At 33.5% G+C, this 18044-nt stretch overlaps 1 protein-coding gene across 1 annotated transcript in view; it reads left to right on the top strand.

Annotated features, from left to right (window-relative positions):
• Positions 1-18044, top strand: part of Galnt1 (polypeptide N-acetylgalactosaminyltransferase 1) — a 121992-nt gene that overhangs the window by 44775 nt on the left and 59173 nt on the right. Inside the window, exon 4 of the mRNA XM_026400030.2 lies at positions 6502-6676. Coding sequence (XP_026255815.1) covers positions 6502-6676 — 175 coding nt within the window. The remainder of the gene's footprint in view (positions 1-6501; positions 6677-18044) is intronic.

Here is an 18044-nt window from a genome sequence, read left to right as displayed (position 1 = left end):
GAAGGGCTTGGGGTGACTGAGAAGGTATAACAAGGAAGTGTGCTCCAGTTGAGTATCGGGATAGGCAGGTATTTGATATGAGAGATGAAAACTGACTAAACCAAGAAAAGAAGCATGTGCAAGATAAGAAATAGAGAGTTGATGGGTTGGAGGATGCATGGGATGAATCTTGGGGAGGGAACAACTTCATGATTGTCAGAGAATCCTTATGGCATAATGAACATTTTGGACTTTGTGCTTTAGTCAATGACATGCTCTTGAAGAATTTTTAAACAAGGGTGTTAAGTTACCTTAACTTCAGATCAAATCTGTACTTTTAGAAGAACACTTTGGTGGTCTATTGGCTATTGAACTAGAAGAGAATTTGACAGGTAGCAAATACCACTTGAAGACTATGGTGAAAATTTGGAAATGTACCCTGGTTTACACTAAAATTATACTGAAGGTAGAGAGGAAATGCATATATATGAGAAGTGTTTAAATAGTGGAATTTATGTAACTTGGGAAGCATTGAATATTGGGAATAAGAGAAAGGAAAGTTTAAGGTGACTCTTAGGTCTCCTTGGTTAGACAAGTTGGTAAGAAGTGGAACTCCCAGAGGACGAGCAGCTTTGATGTGACTCTGGTATGACATTTGTGCAATTACCTAAGATGAAGTGTTTCTGATATGTTTAGTAATGGAGTTTCTAGTGATCCTGGCATTTCAGACAACAAAGTGTGGAGACCAGTGGATTTGATGTACCAGTGAAGTAATAGAGATGTGTAACTTGTTCTCTAGGAAGTCTTGGTATGAAAGGGAGGTGGTAAAACAAAAGTCAGAAGAAAGGAATGGAGCCAAAGTTGGTTTTCTATGTATGTATGTATGTATGTATATATTATTTATATTAGTTGAGAAGAGAGGTTTTAAATATAGAGGAAAAAAGGAATACTTGAAAGATCAAATTATGAGATAGTGTGGTATCAGAACCATAAGAAAAGGATTATTATTCTTAAGGAGAATCCTAAGGTAAAATAACAGTTTAAAACCACTAGTGGCATGAACCTCAAAGAAAAGGAGTAGGTTTTGTACAAAAGTACAAAATAAGGGCGAAATGGTTGGAAATAACAGTGTGGAGCTGGAAAGAAGGCAAATGAATGATTATCCCAGAAAAGATTTTGAAGTTAGTGGAACCTGGAGGAGAGCTGGATTTGAATTAGACTAGTAGATGGGGCAAAATGAAGAGGCTTGGTAATGATGTGGGGTGTTTGGTGTTCACTGGGATGGACTGAGAAGGAAGTCAGCAGTGGAAGAATAAGAAAAGAGGGCTGAGCTTTAAGGCAGAAGGCAAGGACTGAAGGCCTTGTGTGGTGATGTTTCTTACAAGGCTTTGGAGCAGCTGCTGTCATACTATAAAAACAGTCTTAAGAGGGTGAAGCAAAAGGAAGAGAAATGATTAGGGGAAAGAGTACAGTTGAAAACTCTACCCTGAAGTAAAGTTTCAGTGCAGTGGTTGTACAGTCTGTAGTTCTGTCAGAGCCGAGTAATTTATTATTTGGGTTCCACTTCCTTTAAGAGGGCTATTCTTCAGTGATTCCATAGTTTATTTTGTTTTCCTGAGTAGTTCTCTCACAGTTTTGTATGTGGGTTTTATGTTCTAGACTATCTGAAAGTAGAAAAATTCTTCTGATGCTAGAGTGCTAGATGGGGCTTCTTTGAAATATCAAGGTTAGTGTGGGTTATAGCCTAGGAATTCCACTTTCCAGGATTTGCTCATTCTTTCAGTTTATGAATTTGGATGTTATATAGAGTGTTCATTATTTTTACAGGTTCAGTTTTAAGTAGGAATTGATCCTTCAGGCTTACCACTCTACTTGATATCCAGATCATTGAAATATTGTTGGTTTAATTTTCAGGCTCTTTTGTTAGTTGTCAAATATTAGGAAACATTGAGGGCACAGTTTACAGAAAGAATTTCCAATGATTAAAAGATTTTGTAAAAATATTATCATTAAAAGCTTTCAGAAACTCTATTAGAATTATTTAAAAATCATTTAGAGTTTTATAAATTGTACATGAGATTGGAACAAAGGTTGAAATTGGCAAGGATATTGAAGTAGCAGAGTGTTAGAAGTGAATTTATTTATAGATGATATTTTAAGTTTAAAAGAATCAGATAATATACTAAATTTCAGTACGTCGTAAATCTTTGTTTATAGGATATCTATTTTATATGCCACTGTGAAAACAAATATATTCCAATTATTGTAAGCCACATTCCAATTTCAGAAACGTTAAAATGTGGTCAAAAGGTTTTGGAATAGGTGAAGTATATTACATAAAGATGATAATTTTTAATAAGACAAAAAATAGTTTGGAAGACAGTTTTTTTTTTTTACTTTTTATTAATAACCTCCCCCCACAAAAGGAGTTGTAACTTCAACATCTTTATTCCATTTCCATGAAAAAACCACAGATTAGAAATTTGAAGGATTGACTAAAGTACACTCAAAGTATGTCCTGTAGTTTGTGTATGTTTTATGTTCAGGCTTTCAGAGTGAATCAGTAGTTTTCTTGGTAATTAAGTTTATTAAAACATGACATGTCTCTAATTGTAATGTAAATGAAGCTTATCAGAAGTATTTACTAAAAGTATTTTTGTCCTCACATAATACTTAGGAATCACACTGTGTTAGGTTTTCTTCACTGTGACCAAAATACCTGAGATAAATTACCTGTTGCTTTTGGGCTCCTGGCAAGACAGTATGTCATGATGGGAGCACATGACAGAGTAAGCTACTTGCCTCATTGTGGCAGGGAAGCAAAAAGAGAAGAGTGGGACGCATAGGGTGCCAACATCCCCATAAGGAGCATGTCTCCATATGACCAGAAAGAAGACTTTGAACCAGGCCCCAACTCTTAAAGGTTCTACCACGGTCCAATAGTGTCACGAATTAGGGACCAAGCATTTTAATGCACAGATCTTTGGGAGACACTTATCCAAATCTCCACAGACACTTTTGTCACTCCCTTTTCAAAGTTGATTTGATTCTTAGAATTTATCTACATATAAAATTTTATGCCAAAAAAGTTTTTCAGTTGTTGAAATGATACCTAAGCCCCATTTGAATTAATTTCAAACAAAAATTGTCCTAAATTCTTTTGTGTATGTGTGTTTTGGTTCTGAGGCTTGTACCCAAACCCTGATGCTTGCTAAGCATGCACTCCAGCTCTGAAGTATACCCTCAGCCCCTAAATACCCTTTTAATTTATAAGAAAGATAGGTGAGTACAAGAAAAGTTAAAACCATCTTTTTTGTTGGTTGCTTTCTAGCACTAATATTTAAATATATTCATAGCTGCATACATTTTATCCAGGCCGCTTTGCCAAGGAAAATTAATAGTTCATGTAATTCTTTAGGATATTACCATTACCATTTCTTCTTTAGAGTATTATAATAGATTCTGTAAGTCACACAGTAGTCATACAACTTTTTTGGATTGGGGGGTGTACTGAGGATTGAACTCAGGGGCACTCGACGGGGCACTTGACTACTGAGCCACATCCCTAGCCCTGTTTTATATTTTATTTAGACACAGGGTCTCACTGAGTTGCTTGGCACCTTGCTTTTGCTGAGGCTGGCTTGGAACTCGAGATCCTCCTGCCTTAGCCTCCTGAGCTGCTGGAAGTCATACAACTTGTGATTAATGGTAATTTTGAATGTGGCTCTGATATCTCATGTGTACCAATAAATTAGATGTAGGCCTTATACTAGAACTTAAATATAATAAGTACCAGGTTATTAAACTTATAAAATATTGCAACAGAAGGATTCTATGTGTTATACATTCTTGGCTTGATTCTTTAAGATCTCAAAGTCAACAATGATGGGGCAAGATTTAAATTTCTAATCATATCTAGTTTCTTATGCTATAAACAATCACACTTATACTATATAGTTCTTAAGATAATAATTTCTTTAATTTATTGAGTTCTTCTTCATGCCCATCACCATTGAAATTTGAAACAAACAAAAGAGAGAACAGAAAATTGAACTTATATCAACTTCAAGAGTTATCAGTTCATGGCTAGTCTTATGGCACAGATACTTCTTTCTCATTGTCCCCCAACCTCCCTTTTTTGTTGATGAAAAAGAAAAAATTGTATTGTTCCTTTTTTTCCAGTTTCCCACAGCCGGGATTTGTATCCCTTTTAATGTTGTTTATTATGTTATTCTTCTCCCATATTTTTTTGAATTGGTAGACAGTCCAGAGGTTTGATCAGATTCAGGATCTTTATTAACTCTTAGCAAAAACTCATTATAGAAGATGAATGTGTAACTTAATACTCATAATTTTTAAATTGAGCAGCATGAAAATATTTCTCTTTTAACCTTATACCAAAATCAAACGAAGGTAAGAGAAGAATATTTATAATCAGGGCCACTAGATGTCTCCCACCTTTTCTTTATGTGTGCCATCCATAAAAGATCATTGTCACCTCTACTCCTTCCTGTTGATCCCTGTACATTCCAATCCCATAATCTGTTGATTGCCCTTTATTTTCAGAGGTAAGTAAGTAGACATGATCTTTAAGAGTTTTATGATTAATGATTTTGAAAGTTAAAAAAAGAAAAAAGACATTACACATTTTGTTTTTATTATACTTGTTGAGAATTTTTTTAAAATTCTGCCAACCCTATATTTAAAGAGCTTATTTGCTTGGTAGATAGTTGACAGAATTTGTTTTCAAAACTGTATTATTTGTGTTTTCTACAATTTTAAAAATTATTTCTTAATATTTTAATGTTTTTCCTAAAACCAGTTTATTCTAAGAACAGGGGAAATTATTGTACATCATTTTTTATTAAGAGTTCTATGAAATGGATTTTTATATTCTGAGAAACTTGTTGAAAACACACTGAATAAATTCGTACTCTGCATTTCTGATAGTTTGCTTTGTACCACCATCTGCAGCAGTCATCCTACAGAACAACTTTACCAACTAGTGCTGTTATTGGGCAGATAAAGCCTGAATGGAAGAGATGGCTCTTCTATTCCCTTAATGCTACTTAAAAAAAAATCATATCTAATTGGTAGATATTTTGAGAATGCCTAAAAAACACAGTAGAAGGGCCCAACATGTTGGCGTACTCCTGTAAACCCTGTGAGGAAAGGATCCCTGCAGGAGGATAACAAGTTCAAGGCCAGCCTCAGCAACTTTGTGAGACCTTGTCTCAAAAGATAAAAAGGGATGAGGATATTATTCAGTGCATCCCTAGGTTCAATCTCCAGTTTCCACCCCCCCAACACACACACACCACAAACATAAAAAAACACTAAAGGAAAATAAAATTTTCAGCTTTAAAAATAAACAAGTAACATGCAGGACATATTTTTTTCTATTTATGGCCTTATCACATTCTCTGTCCCTTTTACATGAGAAATATAACACAATATTTTCAAAGTTCAGTATCTCAGAACCTATTTTTCTTGGAACATTTATTAACATCTCAAAAGGATTAAAACAAGGAGTAATGTTTTTTAAGTGCTAATGGGGCATATTGCTTACTTTGTATTACACACACATGTACATATAATGCTATAACACTGCTTTTGGTTAGAATTATTGTTCCTGATGCTCCACCTTGCATAAACTTCATTATAGTACCTATCATTATCAAGTGTAGGATTTTCATCTTAACTTATTTTGAGTAGCATTTTTACTTAACATATTAATTCAGCATATAGTTAACAAAGCTGTTATAAGGCACCACACTAAACTCCATAGAAGATATAGGAAGACTCAAATCCCTGTCGAAAAAAGAAATGTGACATAGTGGGGGGTGTTGCAAAACAGGTTAGTAATCATTATAGTTGGAGTTAGCAATTGATTAGAGAAGTAAGAGTTCCAGATGAAATTGGTGTGATAATCAAGAATCTTAAATGACTTTCATAGAAAGATTAAAAAAGCTGTTGGGCCTGGCATGATAAATGTGGGTTTATATTGCAGAGATAGGAGTGGGAAGGGGATGTCAAGGGATAGGACCTGTTTGAACAAAGGCATAGAAGCAAGAGAACATGAAGCACATTTGAAGGAAAGTAGTGAGTCAGTATTGAACTGAAGGAAGGAATACTCTGAGGGGTTGTGGAGCAGCACCAAATGGATAATAGGTTTGGAAAGTTGAATTTAATTCTTTATTAAAGAGGTTGGACTTTAGGAGACCATGAGAAAAAACATGAAGGCTGTGCTTTGGGAAACTTAATGTGGCAAAAATATTTGAGATGGGAATGCAAAACTATGCAGCAATTCAGATGAATAGGACAAAGTGAATACGTCTTGAGTCAGGTCATCCCAGCATGGAAGTAGAGGACAACCCAACCCCTTAGAGTATTAACAGAGTGGGAGATTTTGGGCTCAGAAATGGCTCTAGTTTTTGAGGGCACAATTTCAATTCAAATGTTATTAAACAGAAACATAAATTAATTGCTATGAAATTAATTTAAGTTTTTCCTCCTTATTAGTTCTAGAGCCAGTACAAAAACCTCATGAAGGTCCTGGAGAAATGGGGAAACCAGTTGTCATTCCTAAAGAGGATCAAGAAAAGATGAAAGAGATGTTTAAAATCAATCAGTTCAATTTAATGGCAAGTGAGATGATTGCACTCAACAGATCTTTACCAGATGTTAGATTAGAAGGGTAAGTACCTAGTGTGGGCCCATTAGTATTTGAATGAAAAATATGTTCTGAATTCCCAGTAAATTGCACTTTAGTGCTGATTGTTCTTAAAGTGAATGTTACATTTATTAAGTTACTACTTAATGAAATTAAAGCATATTTAAATGATAATAAAAGAATACCTCATGATATTGCTGATTATTCCAGTTATTGGAAAATAATCATTTATCTTAATGGATTAATAGGAGATTTTAAACTTTGTTATTACCAAAATATTTATGTATTTTTTTTATAAAAAGATTCAAGTTGTGTATAACTTAAGGCTACAGCTTATCGGATTTTTTTATGTATGTATGCAACTGTGTAACCATCATCTAGACCAAGACAGAACATCTTCATCACTCCTTAAATTTCCCTTATTTTCTTTTTCAGTCCTTGCTTCCATCCCCAGAGGCAACCATTGTTGTGACCTCTCTACACATATTTTTTGTTTTTAATTTTTTATAAATATATTTAATTTATATAAATATATTTATGTAATTTTTTATAAATACACATGTCTTTGTTTTTAATTTTTATAAATAGATTCACATGGTAGGTAGGTGTGTATGTATGTTCCCTCATGTCTTTGAGACTCATATTGTTGCATATGTCTGACTTTTTTCTCCCCACCAATGTAGTATAGTGGTTGTTATATGAATATACCATGTTTTTTAAATACATTGATAGATATTTGTGTTCTTTCCACATTTTGACTATTGTAAATAAAGTAATTGTGACATTTTTGTGCATTCCTTTTGGACAATTTAAACTTTCATTTCTTTTGTGGAAGGGAGAATAGGCTAGAAATTTATAGAGCTTTAGCATGTACTGCCAAACATTTTTCCAAAATGTTTCATCAATTTCCATTCCTATCAGTAATATAAGAGGTCTGCTTGTTTCTTGTGAAGAAGATAATACACGATATTTAGACTAGATGATAATAGACTCTGTTAAAAGCAAGGGAACTGTGCAAAAGACAAAGGGATTAAGTGATCACCTACATTCTGGCTATTGAGATCCCAAGCTACCTTGCTCTGTATGGCTTTCATTAATGCAGCCAGGATTTCCAGTCCCCCAAAAATTGGAGAATCTTTTTTAGCAGAGTTAGACTAGTCATGTTGGAGGAAAAAAACACCCTACAAAGACATTGTGGATTTTCCAAAGCTCATAGCTGATAAATTCTATTTGTAATCAGTTTTTTGGTCCTCCATTCTTAATAACAAACAGATAACCATGGAATACCAGACATCATAGGAAATCCTCAAACATGAAAAGTAGAGTTCAAAACAAACTGAAAAGTAACTTGGAGCAAGTAAAGACTATTCAGGAAGAAGAAAAAAAAATTATTAGAGCATTATACTTATATGCAATAATTGGGTTCTTTTTGACAAAATCATGTATGTATGGACTCTTTGTACTCCATTTCAGTCCTTGTTCACTTCCTTCTCCCTCCCTCTCCCTGTTCTCCTTCTTCTACTCTACTGATCTTTCTTTCACACGTTTACTTATTTATTTATTTTTGATTTGGTGCTTTCTACTTTTAAAGATGGAATGAATTCCCTATGGTATGTTTATATGTGCACATAATGTGATTTCGTTAAATTCATTCAGCATTTTCTCCCCTGCCTCATCACTCCCTTCTCCCTCTAACTGTCCTTCTACTGCACTGATCTTTCCTATATCTTTATGGTATTTGGTTCCCCTACCCTCACTTCCTGCCTTTTCCCCTTATTTTACTCTAGTTTCCATGTATGAGAGAAAATATTCCACCCTTGATTTTCTGAGTTTGGCTTATTTCACTTAGCATAATGTTCTCCAGTTCTATCCATTTACCAGCAAATGCTGTAATATCATTCTTTTTTTTCCTTTTTATTGGCACATTATAATTATACATAACATATATATTCATATGTACACACAATAAAACAGTATAATTTGATCAGTTTTATTACCGAGTACCCCCTTTTCTCTCCCCTCCCTTCCCTGATCCCCTTCTTCTTTTCTACTGGTCTCCCTTCTGTTTTTTTTTTAATTTGTTCTAATTAGTTATACATGACAGTAGAATGCATTTTGACACATTGTATAGTAATAGAGCACAACTTCTCATTCCTCTGGCTGTGTACATGGTACAGAGTCAGTCATACCAGTAGTAATCATACATATATATAGGGTAATAACGTCTGTCTCATTCTACCGTCCTTCCCATCCTCACAATCCCACCCTTCTCCTCATGCCCCTCTGCACAATCCGAAGTTCTTTCATTCTCCCCCCACCTATGGATCAGCATCCACTTATCAGAGAAAACATTTGGCCTTTGATTTTTTTGGAATTGGCTTATTTCACTTAGCATGATGTTCTCTGGTTCCATCCATTTACATGCAAATGCCATAATTTCATTTTTCTTTAAAGCTGAATTATATTCCATTGTGTATATATATCACATTTCCTCTATTCATTCATCTGTTAAAGGGCATCTAGGTTGGTTCCATAATTTAGCTATTGTGAATTGAGCTGCTGTAAACATTGATGTGGTGGTGTCACTGCAGAATGCTGATTTTATCCTTTGGGAATTAACAGAGGAGTGGGATAGTTGGGTTAAATAGTGGTTCCATTCCAGGTTTTCTGAGGAATCTCCATACTGCTTTCCAAAGAAGTTGCATCAATTTGTAGTCCCACCAACAATGTATGAGAGTACCTTTTCCTCCACATCCTCGTCAATACTTATTATTTGTTGCTTGTATTCTTGATTGTTTCCATTCTCACTGGAGTAAGATGAAATCTTAGTTTGATTTTCATTTTCCTAATTGCCAGAGATGATGAATATTTTTTCATATGTTTGTTGATCAATTGTATTTCTTCTTGTATGAAGTATCTGTTCAGTTCTTTAGACCATTTATTGACTGGGTTATTTGTTTTTTTTTTTTAGTGTTAAATTTTTTGAGTTCTTTATATATCCTGAAGTGCTCTTAGTGATCTGTCTGAGGTGCATATGGTAAAGATTTTCTCCCATTCTGTAGGATCTCTCTTCACGTTATAGATTGTTTCCTTTACTGAGAAGAAGCTTTTTAATTTGAATCCATCCCATTATTTGATTCTTAATTTTACTTCTTGTGCTTTAGGAGTCTTGTTAAGGAAGTCAGGTCCTAAGCCGACCCGATAAAGATTTGGGCCTACTTTTTCTTCTTTTAGGCATATCATCTCTGCTCTAGTGCCTAAGTCTTTGATCCACTTTGAGTTGATTTTTGTGCAGGGTGAGAGAGAGAAGTTTAATTTCATTTTGCTACATATAGATTTACAGTTTTCCCAGCACCATTTGTTGAATTGACTATCTTTTTTCCAATGTATGTTTTTGGCACCTTTGTCTAGATTGAACTAACTGTATTTATATGGATTTGTCTTTGTATCTTCTATTCTGTACCATTGGTCTACATGTTTGTTGTGGTGCCAATATGATGCCGTTTTTGTTATTGTTGCTCTGTAGTATAGTTTAAGGTGTGGTATTATGATGCCTCCTGCTTTACTTTTCTGGTTAAGGATTGCTTTGGGTATTCTGAGCCTCTTGGTTTCCCAAATGAATTTCATGACTACTTTTTCTATTTCTATGAAGAATGTCATTGGGATTTTTAATAGGAATTGCATTAAATCTTTATAGCACTTTTGATAGTATGGCCATTTTGACAATATTAATTCTGCCTATCCAAGGACATGGGAGATCTTTCCATCTTCTAAGGTCTTCTTCAATTTCTTTCTCTAGTGTTCTATAGTTTTCATTGTGGAGGTCTTTTCACCTCTTTTGTTAGATTGATTTACAAAGATTTTATTTTCTTGGAGGATATTTTGAATAGGATTGTTTTTAAATTTCTCTTTCAGTTGATTCATCACTGATATATAGGAACACAGTTGATTTGTGGGTGTTAATTTTATATCCTGCTGATTTGTTGAATTCATTCATGAGTTCTAGAAGTTTCCTGTGGAGTTTTTTGGGTCTTCTAAATATAGAATCATGTCATCAGCAAATAGGGATATTTTGAGTTCATCTTTTCCTATTTGTATTCCTTTAATTTCTTTCTTCTCTCTAATTGCTCTGGCCAGTTTCCAGGACTCTGTTGAATAGAAGTGGTGAATGAGTGCATTCCTTTTTAGAAGGAATGCTTTCAGTTTTTCTTCATTTAGAATGATATTGGCTTTGGGCTTAGAAAATATAGCTTTTACAATATTGAGGTATGTTTTCCTACTGTTCTTCGTGTTTCTAGTGTTTTTAACATGAAGAGGTGCTGTATTTTGTCAGATGCTTTTTATGTATCTATTGAGATAATCATGTGATTCTTGACTTTAAGTCTTTTAATGTGATGCATTACATTTATTGATTTTCATTTGTTGAATCACCCTTGCCATCCCTAGGATGAACCCCACTTGATCATAGTACACTACCTTTTTATATATTTTTTTGTGATTTGCCAGTATTTTATTAAGAAATTTTGCATCTGTGTTCATCAGAGATATTGGTCTGAGATTTTATTTCCTTCGTGTGTCTGTCTGGTTTTGGTATCACGGTGACGCTAGCTTCATAGATTGATTTTGGAATGGTTCCCTCTTTTCGATTTCACAGAATAGTTTGAGGAGGATTGATGTTGGTTCTTCTTTGAATGTCTGGTAGAACTCAGCTAAGAATCCATCTGGTCCTGGGGTTTTCTTCCTTGGTAGGCTTTTGATAGTGTCTTCAATTTCATTTCTTGAAATGGATCTGTTTAAATTTTCTATGTCCTCCTGATTCAATTTGAGTAGGTCATACATCTCTAGAAATTTGTTGATATCATCAAGATTTTCTTTTATTACAGTATAAATTTTCAAAATAGGTTCTGATTATTATCTGTATTTTAGTAGTGTCTTGTCCTTTTCAGTGTGAATTTTAGTAGTTAATTTTAGTTTTTAGGTCTATAGCTTCTTTATTTAGTTTTTGTTTGGAGGATCTATTCCATCGTAAAACAGGTGTGTTAAAGTCACTTGATATTATTGTTTTGTGGTCTGTTTGATTCTTGAAATTGAGAATAGTTTGTTTGATGTAAATAAATGCTCCATTATTTGGGGCATAAATATTTACAGTTGTTATGTCTTGTTGATGTATAATTCCCTTAAGCAGGATGAAATGTCCTTTTTCCCTTTTGATTAACTTTGGCTTGAAATCCACTTTATCTGATAAGAGGAGAAAAACCCTTGCTTGTTTAGGAGATCCATGTGAATGATATGTTTTTTCTCATCCTTTTATCTCCATCTGTGGATGTCTTTGCCTATGAGATGAGTGTCTTGGAGATAGCATATTGTTGGGTCTTGATTTTTATTCCAGTCTGCCAGTCTTTTGTCTTTTTATTGATGAGTTTAGGCCATTTACATTCAGTGTTTTGTCATTAAGATATGATTTTTATTCCGTCATTTGGATTTATTTCTGGTTTTTAATTTGAATTTGTTTTACCATTGATTCACTGTTCTTGTAGTGTAATTCCTCCCTTTGCTTGTTTTCGTTTTTATTTTTCATTTCTTCTTCATGAAATATCTTGAGTATGTTTTGTAATGCAGGCTTTCTAGTTGTGAATTCTTATAACTTTTTTTTTAATCATGAAAGTTTTTTATTTCATCATCAATTCTGAAGCTTAATTTTGCTGGTTATAGTATTCTTGGCTGGCATCCATTTTCTTTCATAGCTTGGTATATATTTTTCCAGGACCTCTTAGCTTTGAAGGTCTGAATTGAGAGATCAGCTTAAATCTGGATTGGTTTCCCTCTAAACAATACCAGTTGTTTTTCTTTAGCAGCCTTTAAAATTCTACCCTTATTCTGTATGTTAGGCATTTTCATAATAATATCCTTTGGTATGGGTCTGTTGTAATTTTGTATAATTAGGATTCAGTAAGCCTCCTGTAATTGATTTTTCATTTCATTCTTTATGTTTTGGGAAATTCTGATTATTTTTTCATTGAAAAGATTGTATATTTCTTTCATTTGTATCTCTGAGCCTTCATCTCTCTCAGTAAATCTTAAATTTGGTCTTTTCAGGTTATCCCATATTTCTTGGAAGTTCTCTTCATGGTGTTGTTACATCTTTTCTCCATGGTCAACTTTGTTTTTAAAACTATATATTTTGGGCCAGGTGTGATGGAACACGCCTATAATCTCTGTGACTCGGAGGCAGGAGAATTGAGAGTTCAAAGCCAGTCTCAGCGATATTGAGGCACTAAGCAACTCAATGAGACCCTGTCTTTAAATAAAATACAAAATAGGGCTGGGGTTGTGGTTCAGTGGCCGAGTTGTCCTGAATTCAAATCCCAGTACCCACCACCCCCATGAAAAAAAAGATTATGTATATTGTCTTTTTTGCATGAAACTATCTTCCAAGTGATCTAGTCTGTTGGTGATGCTTTCAATTGAATTTTTAATTTGGTTTATTGGTTCATTCATTTCAAGGATTTCTGCTTTCTTTTTTCCTCCTAGAATCTCTTTTTATTAAAGTGATCTTTCACTCTCTGTTTTTCTCTCTGATTTTACTCCCTAAACTGTCCCTTACCTTGCAAGTCAGCTTAGCTTTGTATATTCTAAACTCTTCCTCTGACATTTATTCCACTGTGGTGTCAATTCATTCTGTTATTGGAAATATATATCTTGGTTTGCTTGGGGCAATTTGTTTCCTTACTTTTTCATGTTGTTTGTATGTCTGCCCATTTAACAGTGTGGATCTGAAGCAGCAGAGTTTCTACCCTGTGGACTTACAGTGTCTCTGAAGTTTTCCAATACCTTACTTGCTGAGAAGCTGCCTGTCTGCTTTCTTGGTTTCATACCATGGAGCAGCCAGGAGAGTGATTTCTATTCTGCCATCTTGAAAGCCTCCTTTATGTGGTTCTTAATCTTATCAGTAAGTAGCATTATAAGTCACTAATTTTTTTTTTTGAGAAAGAGCGAATTTTAATATTCATTTATTTTTTTAGTTTTCGATGGACACAACATCTTTGTATGTGGTGCTGAGGATTGAACCCAGGCCGCACACATGCCAGGCAAGCGCGCTACCGCTTGAGCCACATCCCCAGCCCCTAAGTCACTAATTTTTGATAGTGAATAGTTTCATTATATTTAAAACATAAATGGTGTGATACACATGCTTGCACAACAGATTTTAGGCTTGATGAGGCTTCCTCAGACTTGACAAAAGTACAGCTGCTATATGCAATCCTTTTGACCAGCCATGAGATCTCAGAGGGACTCTTTACTACCATAAAATTACCTTTTTATAGTGGCATCCCCCCACTTTTTAAACAATTTTTACATTTTTTATTATGAAACATTTCAAATGTGTATAAAAATAAAATAGAGATAGTAAATAATGAACCTTCATGTGTTCACAGCCTACCTTCAACAATTCCCAACAGTCTCAGTTTATATACTCATCTGTCCCCTCTTAAGATAGTCTTCAACAATCTTTGCCTCTAGATAATAACAATCTCACCTCTGTGAAGTCTCTTTTCACATTGTACTAGGTTTGGTCTGTTTGAGCAATAATACAGGATATGAGTAGCAAAATGTAACTTTCAAAATTAAATTATTAAATAAACTGTGGTATCCATTTTGGACTTTTACTCTTGTTAGAGTCATTTACATTAGGGTAAGCAGCTGATATGACAAGAGCAGCCTTTATAGAGAAACCTGTGTAGAAACCTATCTGCACTATGTTAGATTAGAAACATCTGTGGACAATAAGGTAGAAGCAGATTATCCATATAGTTTCCTTTTCTATAGTATCAGGGTAGAAATAAGGTGGTTACATTGCATCTGGTGCATGTCTCTTAAACCTAAGATCCTTGTCCATCTTTCTCCCCTACAGTTTACTATTTGATGAATGCAAGTAGAATTGTCTGTTCTTAACTTGCATTTTGCTGACTCCATCTCTGTGGCGTCATTGAACATGTGTCTCTGTTTTCTTTCTTCCCTATAGATTAGTAATTGTATATAGAGGAATTGTGAACCCACTGTCCTTGAAATCAAATAAATTGTGTGCTTGTGGTAATAAAGGTGTGAAATCTGGCCTGTAAGTGTTATATCATTATTGGACAGATCCATGTGTCCCATTTGTCTGTCTTCTCTTTGTAACTCCTATTAACCAGGTATTAAATTCACTGAGGAAGAAAATACTTAATTATCTTAATTAATAATGCCACTATTACAATTCAAAACTTGTGAGATGCATTTCAGTTAGCTGAAATTATATAACTCTGAATACACTTAATATTTTAAAAAGAAGATAGAAAATTAATGACCTGTCCGTTTTAGGAAGTTAGACAAAGAACAGAAAATTGAATTCAGAGCAAATAGAAGCAAAAATAGGAACTTAAAAGATTTAATAAAACTTGGAATAGTAAGTAAGTATATGATAGAGGAAACAGCAATGTCAAATGCTGGTTCATTGAAAAAACTAATAAAACTAACCAATCAAGAAAATAGAAGGAGTCACAGATAATTTAAGTAAGGAATGGAAAGGAGGGGGGGGTTATTATATGTCCAGATCTGAAAATAATTATTAAGGGCCGAAATTAATAAAATAGACTACAAACATAAAGTATTGAGACTCAACAGAGCTGTAAGTTAGCTCTTTGAAGAGTTAACAAAACAAGAAATGCTTTCCTAAATAGTAAGTACCAGGAATGAAAAAGAGAGTATCACTGCATATCTTGTAGATATTTAAATTATTATAAGTGGATTGTGTAAAGTATTATAAGTGGATAGTTGAACTCACAAAAGCAGAGGATAGAATTGTGGTGGGCAGGGAAAATGAGAAGTTTATCAGTAAGTATAAAGCCTCAGTTTTGCAAGATAATTAGGTAGAGGTCTACTGTATAGCATTGTCTATAGATTGCACTACTCGTTATTCACTTAAACATCTATTAAGAAGGTAGACCTCATGTTTTTTTTTTTTTTTACCAAAACCAAAGTAAGATTACAAGTCAATATTATGAATAAAATTATTTAAGACTTTAGATAAAATTAACAGTTCCTAGAAAAATGTGACACCAGAGAAAAGTGGAAAATATAAAGTACTATAACTATCAATAAGTAGAATTAATCATTTAAAAACTATCTAAAAACATACATACATAAATACTAACAGACTTTCAGGCATAGACAGCTTTGTTAACAAATTAGGTTTTTATATATATTTAAGGAAGAAATACTTTGAAACTAACAGAAACTTTTTTAGATACTAAAACAGGAGGGAACATTACTAAATGTGTTTCCTGTAATCAGCGCATAAGATCTTAAATTTGACAAGTTCATACTGACATTAATTACATGAGTTAGTTAAAGCCAGCAGTATGTTAAGTTGATACATTAACACCAAATTGTTTTATTCAGACATAGGAAGTTGGTTTAGTATTTGAAACTCAGTAAAATTTACTAATTAACAGGGGAAAGTTACAAATTATGTGACTGTTTCATTAGATGCAGAGAAATTATTTGTAAATTTGTCACTATCAAGATAAACCTCCTTAGCAAATTAAGAGCAGAAGGGAACTTCCTTAGTCTGATATAGAGAGCCTAAACAAACAGAACACTACCTTGTCCATACTTAAAAATAATTTCAAAACCTTTCTCTCTGAGATTTGGAACACAACTTACTGGCATTCATTGTCACACAGCAGGGCTTAGCCAGTGTAAGGAGACAAGAAAAGGATCCAAAAAGAAGGAATTGAGCCATATTATTTACAGTTGAAATGATTGTGTAGGATGAAAATCCAAACAAAGTATAGATAAAGATTCAAATCAGTAAGTATTCAAAAAGGTTGGTGGCTTTAAGGTCAGTATTTATAAGAAAGAACTATTGTATTTCTATGTCAGTTGTTTTCTGACAAAAGCTAGAAAATAAATTTTTTAAGTGTCACTTAAGATGTAGTCAGAAAATGTAAAATATCAAAAAATAAAACAACCTACCCTTTAAGGAAAATTCTAAAACATTGAGAGAAATTAGAAGCCTAAATAAATGAAGAAATGCCTCATATTCATTGGACTGCTCAATATTATAAAGATGTTCCTTCTCTCCAAATTAATTTATAAATTTATTGTAGTCTTATTCATAACCTTGTGTATATGTGATTTGACAAATTGATTCTTGAATGTCACTGGAAATGCAAAGACCTGGGAGGCTCAAACATTCCTATAGAAGAATTATGAAAAATTTTTTAAAGAAAACTATAGTAATTAAGATAATATGGCATAATATAATAAATCAGTGGAGCAAAGTAGTGAGTTTATAACCAGTCTCATGCATACTTTGAACACTTGGTTGAAGACAATGGTAGCAGTACATAGTAGTAGAAGGATGATCTTCTAAAAAAATAAACAAATGGGTCAACTTGATATAATTAAGGACTAAATAGAAACTACCTTTCCTCACATCATACAGAATAGTCTATATTTCATATGTATAACAGATATAAATGTGAAGGCAAAGCAGTAAAACCTTAGATGATCACATAGGAGAATATCCTTTTACACTTGGGAAAGAGTTCTTAAAACACAAAAGCACACAAAAAATATGAAGGAAAAGCTTAATAAATTTGACTACACTGAAGACTTATTTTTAATTATTATTATTATTATTATTATTATTATTATTATTTTGCCATGTTAGGGATTGAACCTGTGGGCTTGGACATGCTAGGCACCTACTTTACTACTGAGCTGCACTCTGATCCCCTCATCAAAGACTTTCTGTTCATTTAAAAAAAGAGTGAAAGGAAATAACTAAGTCATTGAAGTGATATTATCTATGACATTCATAATCAGTAATGTTCTTAGATCCAGAAATTTTTAAAAATTGCTACATATCAATAAGAAAAAGACAATCCAATAAAAAAGCGTGTGGGAAACAAATATCATAGAAGATGCATAATCATTTGCATAATCAATAATCATTCAACTGCCATAAACATGAGACAGGTACTGAGACTCACTAGAAATTAAAAAGGGGAAAAAAAACCCACAGTGACATACCAATTTATATTCTTACACACTTTTGGAGTTTAAATTGGTGCAGCCACATTGAAAAATATGTCAGTATCTACTAAAGTGAACCTTTACATTCTTCATGGCCCAGCAATTTCACTCCAAGTTATCTTAGAAATGTTTAGGTGATAAGGACCAAAGTGTTTATAGCAGTGCTGTTTTATTCATTCTGAACTGAAAAACATCTGTTCGTCAATAATAGAATGTGGTATGTTCATACAATAGTTTATAAGCAGTAAAAATGAACAAAAGCTACTTGCCACACCATGGATGAATCTCACCAAAATTTTAACAATATTATATT

This window comes from Urocitellus parryii, chromosome 13 (assembly GCF_045843805.1).
Source record: "Urocitellus parryii isolate mUroPar1 chromosome 13, mUroPar1.hap1, whole genome shotgun sequence".
In the NCBI taxonomy this organism is placed as follows: domain Eukaryota; kingdom Metazoa; phylum Chordata; class Mammalia; order Rodentia; family Sciuridae; genus Urocitellus; species Urocitellus parryii.
The sequence above is the reverse complement of the archived record's forward strand: the minus strand, read 5'-3'. Positions and strand labels throughout refer to the sequence as shown.